Source organism: Babylonia areolata, chromosome 17 (genome assembly GCF_041734735.1).
Source record: "Babylonia areolata isolate BAREFJ2019XMU chromosome 17, ASM4173473v1, whole genome shotgun sequence".
Lineage (NCBI taxonomy): Eukaryota > Metazoa > Mollusca > Gastropoda > Neogastropoda > Buccinidae > Babylonia > Babylonia areolata.
Genome location: NC_134892.1, coordinates 668,812 through 683,811, shown reverse-complemented (window position 1 = coordinate 683,811; position 15,000 = coordinate 668,812). Strand labels below are relative to the sequence as shown.

At 47.4% G+C, this 15,000-nt stretch overlaps 1 protein-coding gene across 1 annotated transcript in view; it reads right to left on the bottom strand.

The window, feature by feature from the left end:
• The window catches only part of LOC143291370 (uncharacterized), a 222,137-nt gene that overhangs the window by 17,607 nt on the left and 189,530 nt on the right, over nt 1–15,000 (bottom strand). Inside the window, exon 4 of the mRNA XM_076601211.1 lies at nt 13,960–14,077. Coding sequence (XP_076457326.1) covers nt 13,960–14,077 — 118 coding nt within the window. The remainder of the gene's footprint in view (nt 1–13,959; nt 14,078–15,000) is intronic.

Below are 15,000 nucleotides of genomic sequence, written 5' to 3'. Positions count from 1 at the left end.
TCGTCATTCTCTTTTCCTTTTCCCTTCACGTTAGTCTGTTAGTCTGTTTGTCTGTCTGTTTCTTTTCATCTTTTTCTTTCTCTCATCTCTTTATCTCTCTTTCGCCCCGTCTTGGTCTCAACATCTTTCTGCCCCCCCCCCGACCCCCCTTCTCTCTCCCTCTCTTCATCTGCCCCCCTCCTCTCCATCTTTCTATGCCCCCTCCCCCCCCCTCTCTGTCTCTCCACGTCCCTCGAGGATTTCCACCACGCCACTGTTTGTTGGCCTTCATTCTCTCTGTCTCTGTCTGTCTCTGTCTGTCTGTCTCCCCCCTCCCCAACACTTGGGAAGCAGCTTGTTCCACGTCCACCCACACAGCCTTGGAAGCAGGCAATTAGGTTGGAGAACAGTGCCGGAGCGAGGGCGGCAGTCAGTATCAGTAGTGGCAGAGCTAACACGGAATGTCTGTTACACAAATATATATCCATGGTATCCAGAAAACAACACAGGCAAGAGACACATCCCTGTTCAGAAATTATGAACTGCAAGAGACTTTAAACTGTATCATAGAGCAGGTATCCCATAAAGAGGTTTAAACTGAAATCAGTTAAAGCGAATAAAAACTCGCATCAAGCGAGTGACGCAGGCTGTGATAAAAGCGACCGACGCCCCGAAGAGCAAGACACGAACTGATGTCCAGATGGCTGGTGCACACACTCACACCATCATTCTGAGGTGGCCCCTTCTCACTGGAGAACAGTGATGGTGTCAGCAAGTTGAAGGACTGACTGCAGCTGGGTCCACCCCCCTTCACCTCCCCACCTCCCTCAGCTAGGTCCTCCCTCCTCCACCTCCCTCAGCTAGGTCCTCCCTCCTCCACCTCCCTCAGCTAGGTCCTCCCTCCTCCACCTCCCCACCTCCCTCAGCTGGGTCCTCCCTCCTTCACCTCCCCACCTCCCTCAGCTAGGTCCTCCCTCCTTCACCTCCCCACCTCCCTCAGCTAGGTCCACCCCCCTTCACCTCCCCACCTCCCTCAGCTGGGTCCACCCCCCTTCACCTCCCCACCTCCATCAGCTGGGTCCACCCTCCTTCACCTCCCCACCTCCCTCAGCTGTGTCCTCCCTCCTTCACCTCCCCACCTCCCTCAGCTGGGTCCACCCCCCTTCACCTCCCCACCTCCCTCAGCTGGGTCCACCCCCCTTCACCTCCCCACCTCCATCAGCTGGGTCCACCCTCCTTCACCTCCCCACCTCCCTCAGCTGGGTCCAACCCCTTCACCTCCCCACCTCCCTCAGCTGGGTCCATCCCCACCTCCCTCAGCTGGGTCCATCCCCCTTCACCTCACCACCTCCCTCAGCTGGGTCCATCCTCCTTCACCTCCCCACCTCCCTCAGCTGGGTCCTCCCTCCTCCACCTCCCCACCTCCCTCAGCTGGGTCCTCCCTCTTCCACCTCCCCACCTCCCTCAGCTGGGTCCTCCCTCTTCCACCTCCCCACCTCCCTCAGCTGGGTCCTCCCTCCTCCACCTCCCCACCTCCCTCAGCTGGGTCCACCCTCCTTCACCTCCCCACCTCCCTCAGCTGGGTCCACCCCCTTCACCTCCCCACCTCCCTCAGCTGGGTCCTCCCTCCTCCACCTCCCTCAGCTGGGTCCACCCCCCTTCACCTCCCCACCTCCCTCAGCTGGGTCCTCCCTCCTCCACCTCCCCACCTCCCTCAGCTGGGTCCACCCCCCTTCACCTCCCCACCTCCCTGAGCTGGGTCCATCCCCCTCCACCTCCCCACCTCCCTCAGCTGGGTCCTCCCTCCTCCACCTCCCCACCTCCCTCAGCTGGGTCCTCCCTCCTCCACCTCCCCACCTCCCTCAGCTGGGTCCTCCCTCCTCCACCTCCCTCAGCTGGGTCCTCCCTCCTTCACCTCCCCACCTCCCTCAGCTAGGTCCTCCCTCCTCCACCTCCCCACCTCCCTCAGCTGGGTCCTCCCTCCTCCACCTCCCCACCTCCCTCTGATGAGGTTAGGGGACCGTGGTCCGTGGAGAATAAAGTTTGGATTCCCCTCTCTCTCTGTCTGTCTGTCTGTCTGCCTCTGTTTGTCTGTGTTTGTGTGTTTGCACGCGCGCACGCGCGTGTGTGCTTGCGTGCGTCTGTATGCGTGCATGTATTTATTATACGTGTGTATCTGCGCCTCTCTCTCTCTCTCTCTCTCTCTCTCTCTCTCTCTGTGTGTGTGTGTGTGTGTTGTAAAATGACACTCCCCCCTTTCCTTCTCACCACCACGCCAGACTACCCTTTCCCTCCCACTTAACCTGACGCCCTCCCCTCCCTTCCCCCCCCCCCCCCCCCACCGCAGAACCCCCTCCCCCCCTCCCCGCTCCCCTCCTCACAGCCAAACACAATCAACCCCCGTAACATCTTGAGGGAATTTTTTCGGCATCAGGAATCGATCGCAACAAGATAATGCAGAGGCTGCGCTCCTTGCCAAAAAAAGTATGTTATTTTATTCTCTCCCGTTCTGCTGTTTGTTCGTTGTTTAGTTTGTAAGACTCTGGCCCTGTTCTGTTGTCTGTTGTCATGTTAGTAAGACTCTGGCCCTGTTCTGTTGTCTGTTGTCATGTTAGTAAGACTCTGGCCCCGTTGTGCTGTTTGTTGTCATGTTAGTAAGACTCTGGCCCCGTTGTGCTGTCATGTTAGTAAGACTGGCCCCGTTGTGCTGTTCGTTGTCATGTTAGTAAGACTCTGGCCCCGTTGTGTTGTCATGTTAGTAAGACTCTGGCCCCGTTGTGTTGTCATGTTAGTAAGACTCTGGCCCCGTTGTGCTGTTCGTTGTCATGTTAGTAAGACTCTGGCCCCGTTGTGTTGTCATGTTAGTAAGACTCTGGCCCCGTTGTGCTGTTGTTGTCATGTTAGTAAGGCTCTGGCCCCGTTGTGTTGTCATGTTAGTAAGACTCTGGCCCCGTTGTGCTGTTTGTTGTCATGTTAGTAAGACTCTGGCCCCGTTGTGTTGTCATGTTAGTAAGACTCTGGCCCCGTTGTGCTGTTTGTTGTCATGTTAGTAAGACTCTGGCCCCGTTGTGCTGTTCGTTGTCATGTTAGTAAGACTCTGGCCCCGTTGTGCTGTTCGTTGTCATGTTAGTAAGACTCTGGCCCCGTTGTGCTGTCATGTTAGTAAGGCTCTGGCCCCGTTGTGCTGTTCGTTGTCATGTTAGTAAGACTCTGGCCCCGTTGTGCTGTTCGTTGTCATGTTAGTAAGGCTCTGGCCCCGTTGTGCTGTCATGTTAGTAAGACTCTGGCCCCGTTGTGTTGTCATGTTAGTAAGACTCTGGCCCCGTTGTGCTGTTGTTGTCATGTTAGTAAGACTCTGGCCCCGTTGTGCTGTCATGTTAGTAAGACTCTGTCCCCGTTGTGCTGTCATGTTAGTAAGACTCTGGCCCCGTTGTGCTGTCATGTTAGTAAGACTCTGGCCCCGTTGTGCTGTTTGTTGTCATGTTAGTAAGACTCTGGCCCCGTTGTGCTGTTTGTTGTCATGTTAGTAAGACTCTGGCCCCGTTGTGCTGTCATGTTAGTAAGACTCTGGCCCCGTTGTGCTGTTTGTTGTCATGTTAGTAAGACTCTGGCCCCGTTGTGCTGTTTGTTGTCATGTTAGTAAGACTCTGGCCCCGTTGTGCTGTTCGTTGTCATGTTAGTAAGGCTCTGGCCCCGTTGTGTTGTCATGTTAGTAAGACTCTGGCCCCGTTGTGTTGTCATGTTAGTAAGACTCTGGCCCCGTTGTGCTGTTCGTTGTCATGTTAGTAAGGCTCTGGCCCCGTTGTGTTGTCATGTTAGTAAGACTCTGGCCCCGTTGTGCTGTTTGTTGTCATGTTAGTAAGACTCTGGCCCCGTTGTGCTGTCATGTTAGTAAGACTGGCCCCGTTGTGCTGTTTGTTGTCATGTTAGTAAGACTCTGGCCCCGTTGTGCTGTCCGTTGTCATGTTAGTAAGGCTCTGGCCCCGTTGTGTTGTCATGTTAGTAAGGCTCTGGCCCCGTTGTGTTGTCATGTTAGTAAGACTCTGGCCCCGTTGTGCTGTCTGTTGTCATGTTAGTAAGACTCTGGCCCCGTTGTGCTGTCAAGTTAGTAAGACTCTGGCCCCGTTGTGCTGTCTGTTGTCATGTTAGTAAGGCTCTGGCCCCGTTGTGCTGTCAAGTTAGTAAGACTCTGGCCCCGTTCGTTGGATATTTGCTATTGACGTTTTTGTTTTCCGTGTAGCACAACAATGCGGCAGTTACTTGCTCCGCCCCTCCTTTACCCCCTCCCCCTCTGCTCCCTTCCCCCACTCCTTTACCCCCTCCCCCTCTGCTCCCTTCCCCCACTCCTTCCCCCCTCCCCCTCTGCTCCCTTCCCCCACTCCTTTACCCCTCCCCCTCCTTCCCCCCTCCTTTACCCCCTCTTCCCCCAAGTACCTCCTCCCCTTGCCAGTCTGCATGCAAAGCACAAAATAAGCACACACACACACATGCACACACATACACACACGCATGCACGCACGCAGGAACACACACACGCACGCGCGCGCGCACACACACGCACGCACACCTCTATAATTGAGAGAGAGATAGAGAGACAGAGAGAGAGAGACAGAGACAGATAGAGAGACAGAGAGAGAGACAGAGACAGATAGAGAGACAGAGAGAGAGAGACAGAGACAGATAGAGAGACAGAGAGAGAGACAGAGAGAGAGAGACAGACATAGAGAGAGACAGAGAGAGAGAGACAGAGACACAGAGAGAGACAGAGAGAGAGAGACAGAGACAGAGAGAGAGAGACAGAAAGCACATGCACACGGGGAGAACAAGAAACTCGGTCAACGCACAGATTTACAACTCAGCGCATGTGGAGCAACACACACACACACACACACACACACACACACACGTACATATACACAACGGTCGCGATTTTATAGCTCTCAGCAGAACACACTTTGCTGCAGTCATCACCATTATCATCATCGTCAACATCCCGGGACGTTCGTTCCACACACAACATGCACACTTCTTGCTCGTTACGCATGCGTCAAAAAACAGGAAAAGAAAAATATATCGCAGAAAAAAAAAAGGTCAAGGTCTCTACGATAATAACCATACGTTGGTAATAGATAGCACATACAGCTGTTTATGTTTTCAAACTATATCATTATTTTCATCATTATAGTCATCGTCGTCGCTATCCATCATCATCGTTGTTGTCATTGCCATTATCATTATCATCATTTCCGCTGTTGCTGTCGTCATTATCGTCATTGTTGTCATTGTCATTATCATCATTACCACTGTTGCTTTCGTCATTATCGTCATTGTTGTCATTGTCATTATCATCATTACCACTGTTGCTTTCGTCATTATCGTCGATGTTATCATTGTCATTATCATCATTACCGCTGTTGTTGTCATCATTATCGTCGATGTTATCATTGTCATTATCATCATTACCACTGTTGTCATTGTCATTATCATTATTACCGCTGTTGTTGTCATTATAGTCATTGTCATTGTCATTATCATTATCATCATTACCGCTGTTGCTGTCGTCATTATCATGTTGTCATTATCCACATTACCGCTGTTGTTGTCGTCATTATCGTCGTTGCTGTCATTATCATTATCCACATTACCGCTGTTGTTGTCGTCATTATCGTCATGCTGTCATTATCATTATCATCATTACCGCTGTTGTTGTCGTCATTATCGTCATGCTGTCATTATCATTATCAACATTACCGCTGTTGTTGTCGTCATTATCGTCATGCTGTCATTATCATTATCATCATTACCGCTGTTGTTGTCGTCATTATCGTCATGTTGTCATTATCATTATCATCATTACCGCTGTTGTTGTCGTCATTATCGTCGTTGTTGTCATTATCATTATCATCATTACCGCTGTTGTTGTCGTCATTATCGTCATGCTGTCATTATCATCATTACCGCTGTTGTTGTCGTCATTATCGTCATGCTGTCATTCATTATCATTATCATCATTACCGCTGTTGCTGTCGTCATTATCATCATTATCAACATTACCGCTGTTGTTGTCGTCATTATCGTCGTTGCTGTCATTATCATTATCAACATTACCGCTGTTGTCGTCATTATCGTCATGCTGTCATTATCATTATCAACATTACCGCTGTTGTTGTCGTCATTATCGTCATGCTGTCATTATCATTATCATCATTACCGCTGTTGTTGTCGTCATTATCGTCATGCTGTCATTATCATTATCATCATTACCGCTGTTGTTGTCGTCATTATCGTCATGTTGTCATTATCATCATTACCGCTGTTGTTGTCGTCATTATCGTCGTTGTTGTCATTATCATTATCATCATTACCGCTGTTGTTGTCGTCATTATCGTCGTTGCTTGCCGATACCATCATCGTTGGCATCAACCTGATGATTATGGTCATCGGACACACGCACGCACGGACACACACACACGCACACACACACACACACGCATACACACTCGCATACACGCACGCACACACACACACGCACACACACACACACGCATACACGCACGCACACACACACACACACACACACACACTTCTTTACGGGTGTCTTGGTGTTAAAAAGAAGCAACTGCTTTATTTATTGATAGTACCAGCTGAATAAATACAGTGTTGACATATTAAAGAGAGAGAGAGGGAGAGAGAGAGGGAGAGAGAGACAGAGAGACAGAGAGAGGGGGGAGGTTGAAGAGGCAGAGAGAGACACACAAGAAAGGAGAGAAAGTCAGCGTCTCTCTCTCTTTCCCCTCTCTTCCCTCCCTCCTCCCTCTCTCTTTCCCCTCTCTTCCCTCCCTCCTCCCTCTCTCTTTCCCCTCTCTTCCCTCCCTCCTCCCTCTCTCTTTCCCCTCTCTTCCCTCCCTCCTCCCTCTCTCTTTCCTCCCTCCTCTCTCTTTCCCCTCTCTTCCCTCCCTCCTCTCTCTGTTCCCTCTCTTCCCTCGCTCCTCTCTCTTTCCCTCTCTTCCCTCCCTCCTCCCTCTCTCTTTCCCCTCTCTTCCCTCCCTCCTCTCTCTTTCCACTCTTCCCTCCCTCCTCCCTCTCTCTTCTCCGTCTCTCTTTCCCCTCTCTTCCCTCCCTCCTCTCTCTTTCCCCTCTCTTCCCTCCCTCCTCTCTCTTTCCCCTCTCTTCCCTCCCTCCTCTCTCTTTCCCCTCTCTTCCCTCCCTCCTCTCTCTGTTCCCTCTCTTCCCTCGCTCCTCTCTCTTTCCCCTCTCTTCCCTCCCTCCTCTCTTTCCCCTCTCTTCCCTCCCTCCTCTCTCTTTCCCCTCTCTTCCCTCCCTCCTCTCTCTGTTCCCTCTCTTCCCTCGCTCCTCTCTCTTTCCCCTCTCTTCCCTCCCTCCTCTCTTTCCCCTCTCTTCCCTCCCTCCTCTCTCTTTCCCCTCTCTTCCCTCCCTCCTCTCTCTGTTCCCTCTCTTCCCTCGCTCCTCTCTCTCTCACTCCTAGTCCCCCCCCTCTTCCCCTCTCAGCCCACCCCCACCTTTGTTGTCTTCCTGTTTCTATTGTCGTTCTTTCCTTCACGGCTACACTGCCTTCCCCCAAATCAATCACTTCAGAAATGGTGACTTCAGTGTCACACACACACACACACACATACACAATGTACGTCATTCTTCCCTTTTTTTTTATCCCCACCCTGACAGTAGGAGAAGGAATTGAGAATAAATGACTCGATTTCCGTTCCCGTTTCCGAAGCGTCTTCCCCACAAAACAGTCATGCCATCCCCGTATTCCCAAGTTTACTGTTCTGAAAAATAGAGTAAAATGTTTCTAGACATGTCAGTGGAAACGTATCTGTTCTCTTTGGATGTTTAAGTATGTATGTGTCTTCTCTGTGTATATTCTTTTGTTTATAACCCTTCCTTCCCCCCCCCCCTTCTCCTCCTCTTCTTCTTACACACACACACACACACACACACACACACACACACACACACACACTGATTCAATCTAAACCCTCCTCCTCTTCTTCTTCTTCTTACACACACACACACACACACACACACACACACACACACACACACAGAGAGAGAGAGAGAGAGAGAGAGAGAGAGAGAGAGAGAGAGAGAGACTCAATCTAAACTCTCTTCCTCCTCCTCCTCCTCAATTGACTCCCGATCCAGGAACGCTCCAAACGAAGACTTATAGCTCCTGGTGAACAGTATCGTGGCTTGGAACTGTTTCTGGCAACCCCAGTCTGCTGGCTCCCCTTCCTCCCCCTCTTCCCTGCTCATCCTCTGGCATTGGGAAACCAACTCGGGAAAACCGAACCCGCGCCATTTAAACCTGACATTAAAAGAAAGGAGGGAGGGGGTAGGGAAGGGGAAGGGGGAGTGGAAAGGGGAAAGGCATCCCAGGAAATAACAGAAGACAAAGAGAGAAACGGAATGAAGAAGAGGGACTGAAGGAGGAATGAAAATAAATGAAGAAGAAGAAGACGAAGAAGAAGAAGAAGAAGAAGAAGAAGAAGAAGAAGAAGAAGAAGAAGAAGAGGAGGAAGAAGAAGAAGAAGAAGAAGAAGAAGAAGAAGAAGAAATATTGTGACAGACTTACTCTTAATGATGCACTGGTGCTTTGTGGACATAACAAAATAGACAAAATAAAAACTGATGGATGTTTCTCACATGTCTTATTGATAGCTGAATTCTTTGTGTACAAATGTATATCCGAAAAAGTAAAACCAGCATTACGAAACATAACGTTCTTAAAGGATCTCAAACAGGCATATGAAGTAGACAAGTACGCTTTTTACACAATTATGAAACATAACAAATATTTGTGCAAAAATGGGCACTACATATAATTTTACAAGATTAAGCTATACAATGTCACCTTGGAATTATGTATGCTCTTGAATGTGTATTGTTTTGTTTAGAATATGTTGTTGTGGACTTGTCAGTATTCAGAACATCATTGCGTCCTTACCCTGTACAATCTAATGCACAAATATATAAATTCCATGTCTGTAAATGTCTGATGTCTGTAAACCTTTGTCTGAATAAAAAAAAGGATGTAAATTCCATGTCTGTAAACCTTTGTCTGATGTCTGTAAACCTTTGAATAAAAAAAAAAATTCCATGTCTGTAAACCTTTGTCTGATGTCTGTAAACCTTTGAATAAAAAAAAAGGATATAAATTCCATGTCTGTAAACCTTTGTCTGATGTCTGTAAACCTTTGAATAAAAAAAAAAATTCCATGTCTGTAAACCTTTGTCTGATGTCTGTAAACCTTTGAATAAAAAAAAAGGATATAAATTCCATGTCTGTAAACCTTTGTCTGATGTCTGTAAACCTTTGTCTGAATAAAAAAAGGATATAAATTCCATGTCTGTAAATGTCTGATGTCTGTAAACCTTTGTCTGAATAAAAAAAAAAGATAGATAAAACAAAAGAAGGAGGAAATGAAGAAGAAGGAGAAGAAGAGAAAACAAAACAAAACAAACAAATAAACAAAGAATGAACGAATGAGGCAGACAGACCGACATAAAATCAGAATTACACACACACACACACACACACACACACACAGAGAGAGAGAGAGAGAGAGAGAGAGAGAGAGAGAGAGAGAGAGAGAGAGAACGACAGACAGACAGCCAAAGACAAAGAGAGAACAAGAACACTGCACAAGACAAACATTGCGAAATGACTTGTGTGGCACATCGACTTTCCTCCACGTCTATTCTGGCTGATGACGGGGTGACAGTGACGAAGGCTTCACCATAACCACAACTACAAATACGACGACGATGATGATGATGATTATGATTATGAAGAGGAGGAGGAGGAAGAGGAGGAGAAGTGGGAGAAGGAGGAGGAGGAGAAGTGGGAGAAGGAGGAGGAGAAGGAGGAGGAGGAGGAGGCGTATGATACAAGCGGCAACGGCGATGATGTCAAACGAGCCCAAGTGTGTGTGTGTGGAGGGGGGTGCGTGCGTGCGTACGTGCGTGTGTGTGTGTGTGTGTGTGTGTGTGTGTGTGTGTGTGTGTGTGTGTGTGTGTGTGTGTGTGTGTGTGTGTGTGTTGTCGTACGCTCGTGTGCGTGTGTGTGTGTGCGCGCGCGCGTGTGTGTCCACAAGTCAATTCAACATTTTTATTTCAAGATGGTAACTGAATAAACAACTGCTTTTTTTTTTCTTTTTTTTTTTTTTTTACATGAAGCCATCTAGATAATAGAAAATAAACAAAACAAACATAAGAATAGACAAGAAAGGAAAAAAAAAAAGAAAAAAGAAAAAAAAAGAAAGAGGAGAAACATAGCAAAACAAAAGAGAGAAAAAAACAGAAGATACATACATACTAGAATTGCGCGATAATGAAATGTGTGTGTGTGTGTGTGTGTGTGTGTGTGTGTGTGTGTGTTTGTATATGATTGTGTTTGAGAGACAAACACACTGACAGATAGAGAGATAGTTTGAGAGTGGGTGAGAATGATAGAGAGAGAGAGAGAGAGAGAGAGGAGAGAGAGAGAGAGAGAGAGAGAGAGAGAGAGAGAGCGATAGGTACGGAAACGGATAGATTATTCAAGCATAGGCCATTGCCCCTCATGAATGGGTGAAACACATGATCATATAACAAAAACAAGGAATTCGCGGTTCTGTCAACAAGAAATAAACTCAAGCAATTCGCAGTTCTGTCAACAAGAAATAAACTAAGTTCAGTGTTCTAAGAAATCAGAGTTGATTGCAGTCTGATTGCTTAAAACATATACATTTTCAAATTGCGAATGGTCTGTTTGTGCCTAGAAGCCACAAGTAACACTAATGTGAGCTGACTGGAAATATGTAGAATTTAGGTGATATATACGTTGTACAATTTAGGTGATATATACGTTGTTTTTTAGTAATGCAAGTCAGGACAACTTTGGACGAAATATATTTCATTTTCTTCCCCTTCGCTGCAAAGTGAGCACATCCGATCAGCTGCGTTATGTGTTCTGTATCGCTAAGAGTGTACTGCAATTTCAGAGATACCAAGTCTGAATCTTGCCACTGAATACTTTATGTGTCCATCTATGTTTAAATGTAAATGTATTCTGTCATCTGCTACAGTGCATAATGTTCTGTAAACATTAAACCTCTTGCTATGTCCATTCTTGCCATCTGCCTTCAACAACCCTTTCTTTAAATTCTCTGAGAAATTCGTCACTACCCTCTATGCCTTATCTTAACCAAACATAACCAAATCAAAGCATACACAATGTACAACAGATATCTGAAAACCAGTTTCACTTACTACGTGCATCCAGATCGAGCAAAATTCGACATGATTTGAAGTAATCTGGACTCGTGCATTCTCGTGAACTTTAGCCAGTAAGTAATATATTTCATACATTCATTTATATACATAGGGTATCTGTTTGTTTCTTCATATACAAAATCGTTAGGTATTTGCATTTCTACTCCTAGAAACCTCTTGAGCGTTAACAAATGTATTTTTCACAAAGAAATGCTGCATTATCTGAACCCAAAATATCAGCACCATATTGTAACATTGGTTGAATCTGTGAATCATACAACCTTAAAAGAGTATCCTGGAAATTATTTTTCAGCTTGTATAATTTCTGTAGAATACACGTTAATACACGTTAAGGAGTTTTTGGCTTTTCTAAGTCACCACATGCTGTCACAAAATTTCATTCTTGTAATAAAATAAATTCCTAGGTATTACCATGCACTCACTACAGGCATTATAAATCAATCCTTCTTTGACAGCTAAGTAACAACCCTTTCTAAATACAATAATATTACTTTTATCCGTGTTCACTTTTAATTGTCGCACAGAGGCTGCAGGTGACAACTGTTCAGCTGCGTTTGTAAGCCACTAACGGCTCCAGACAATAAGGCAACATCATCAGTCAGTAACAGTGAAAAAAAAAAAAAAAAAAACAACAACAAAAAAACCTCGAAACATTCATGTGTGAAAGTTGCACCATGCTTCCCCTCTAGAAAATTTCTAATGTTAACACGCTGAGGAATAAAGAAAACAATACAGGACTACAGGCATCTCCTTGTTTCATGCCTCGGGTACAGTTAATGTAACCTGTCCGTCTATCACCACATCTAACTCTGGCTTTGACACTGACATACATGCTATGGATACATCTGTAAAGCTTACCTTTGACACCATTCTTCTGAAGTATAGGAAACAGTGTTTTCTATCTACAGAATCAAAAGCCTTTTCGAAATCAATGAATGCAACGTAAAATTTACGATTCAGACATAACTGTTTCTGTATCAGTGCTAACAGCGTAAACATGATAAATGGTGGAATAACCCGTTTTAAACCCTGCCTGGTGCTTACCTGTCAAATTAAATTCTTTTACCCGATCTTAAAGCCTATTGCTGATAGTTGAACCATATACTTCACTACAAACATCACACAGTGATATGCCTGTATAATTATTTACCTGACTAACATCACCCTTTTTAAATAAAGGAAGAACCACAGAGACAACAACTATCTTGGTAAGAACCATTGTCAAATAAGGCATTGAAAAATTCGAAGAGAGAGAGAGAGAGAGAGAGAGAGAGAGAGAGAGAGAGAGAGAGAGAGAGAGAGAGAGAGAGAGAGAGAGAGAGAGAGAGAGGTAACGAGAACAAAATGCTGGCTACTGGCACCAGAAAGACTCTCTGTCATGAAGTTACGTCATGCTCTCACGCTGGGCTTTTCAATGCCACATCGACATCTCCTGCAGGCGTTCTGTTCTTTCTCTCCGGAATGGAAAGCTGCTCTGTGTTGTGAAGCAGCCCGATGACAAATTGCAGAGAACCCAACAGACGTCACCTCGTGATCCCTTTTCCTTCTTTCTCTCGTGGTGGGCGTTTCAGTGGTGGGTGGTGGGTGGTGGGCGTTTTCGTCGTATCGTTCCCAATGCAGTTTGATCTCGTAATGGGTGAGGTGGCTGTCTACTACGTGGTTGGAAGTCTGTCTGTCTATCTATCTATATATCTATCTGTCTGTCTGTTTATACACACACACAAACATTCATTACAGGTATACATAGCCCTCTCCAGGCCGTTCTTTTCTTTTTCTTTCTTTTTTCTTTCTTTCTTTCTTTCTTTCGTTCTTTCTTTCTCTCACACTGTTCCTTCCTTCTTTTCTGTACCATCCTCTTTCCTTTCTTCTTTGTCTTTCCATTTTGGTGGGATTTGCTGTAACTATCACGAGTGAGAGAGAGAGAGGAGAGAGAGAGAGAGAGACAGAGACAGAAAGAGGCAGAGAGACAGAGAAGACAAAATTGTTATACTACACAAAACTAAATAAAATGAGGAGTCAGAGACCGAGAAACAGATGAGAGACAGACACAGAGACAGAGACAGAGACAGAGACAGACACAGAGACAGAGACAGACACGGAGACAGACACAGACACAGAGACAGACACGGAGACAGACACAGAGACAGAGACAGACACATAGACAGACACAGACACAGAGACAGACACAGAGACAGATACAGAGACAGAGACAGAGACAGAGACAGACACAGAAGGGGGGGGGGGCGCAGGGGGGGGAGGGGGGGAAGGGATGGTGCGAAAGGAGAAGAAACTGGGTGCAAAAGAGAAGTCGCAAGAGGGTAAGGGTGGAGGAGGGAGGGAAAACAGTGGAACAGACAGAGACGCACAGACAGACAGATTCACATGTTACACACACCGCACCACCACCAACCAGCCACCACAACCACCGCCTCCTCCACCACCTCTCCTCTCCCCCCCCCCCCAATTCCACTCCCCTCCCTCCCTGTGTGAGAAAGTGAGTCAGTGAGTGAGTGGGTGAGTTGGTGAGGGAGAGGGTGACGAAGTGAGTGAGTGTGAGTGCGTGAGTGAGTGCGTGAGTGAATGACTCACGGAGTGACTGACGAACTGACTGGATAACTGACTGGCTAGCTGACCGACCAAATGAGTGAGTGACTATCTGAGTGAGTGAGTGAGTGACTGACTGACCTTCTGCTCGTGTTGCTGAAGGTCGTGGCGGGTTTTGAACCCTCGGAACTGGGCCTGGATCTTCAGCGCCGCATCCTCCACTGCAGGGTCGTTCAGGTCCACATCCACCTCCTCCCCCCTGCAGGACAGGGCACAGCGGTCAGTGAGGTCAGTGAGGACAGTGAGTGAGGACAGTGAGGACAGTGGGGTCAGTGAGGACAGTGAGGTCAGTGGGGTCAGTGAGGACAGTGGGGTCAGTGAGGACAGTGAGGTCAGTGAGTGAGGTCAGTGAGGACAGTGGGGTCAGTGCGGTCAGTGAGGTCAGTGAGGACAGTGGGTCAGTGAGGACAGTGAGGTCAGTGGGGTCAGTGAGGACAGTGGGTCAGTGAGGACAGTGAGGTCAGTGGGGTCAGTAAGGACAGTGAGGTCAGTGAGAACAGTGAGGTCAGTGAGTGAGGTCAGTGAGGACAGTGAGGTCAGTGAGGACAGTGAGGTGAGGTCAGTGAGGACAGTGAGGTCAGTGAGTGAGGACAGTGAGGTCAGTGAGGTGAGGTCAGTGAGGTCAGTGAGTGAGGACAGTGAGGTCAGTGAGGTGAGGTCAGTGAGGACAGTGAGGTCAGTGAGTGAGGACAGTGAGGTCAGTGAGGACAGTGAGGTCAGTGAGTGAGGTCAGTGAGGTCAGTGGGTGAGGTCAGTGAGTACAGTGAGGTCAGTGAGTGAGGTCAGTGAGGACAGTGAGGTCAGTGGGGTCAGTGAGGTCACTGAGGACAGTGAGGTCAGTGAGTGAGGACAGTGAGGTCAGTGAGTGAGGACAGTGAGGTCAGTGAGTGAGGTCAGTGAGGGCAGTGAGGTCAGTCAGTGAGGTCAGTGAGGACAGTGAGGTCAGTCAGTGAGGTCAGTGAGGTCAGTGAGGACAGTGAGTGAGGACAGTGAGGACACACACACAGTCAGTAGCACACACACACACGCACACTCTCTCTCTCTATATATATATAGATATATAACACAACCAACGATTTCCCCCCACCAGCTCTAAACCAGTTCCAGTTCAACAATTCCGCT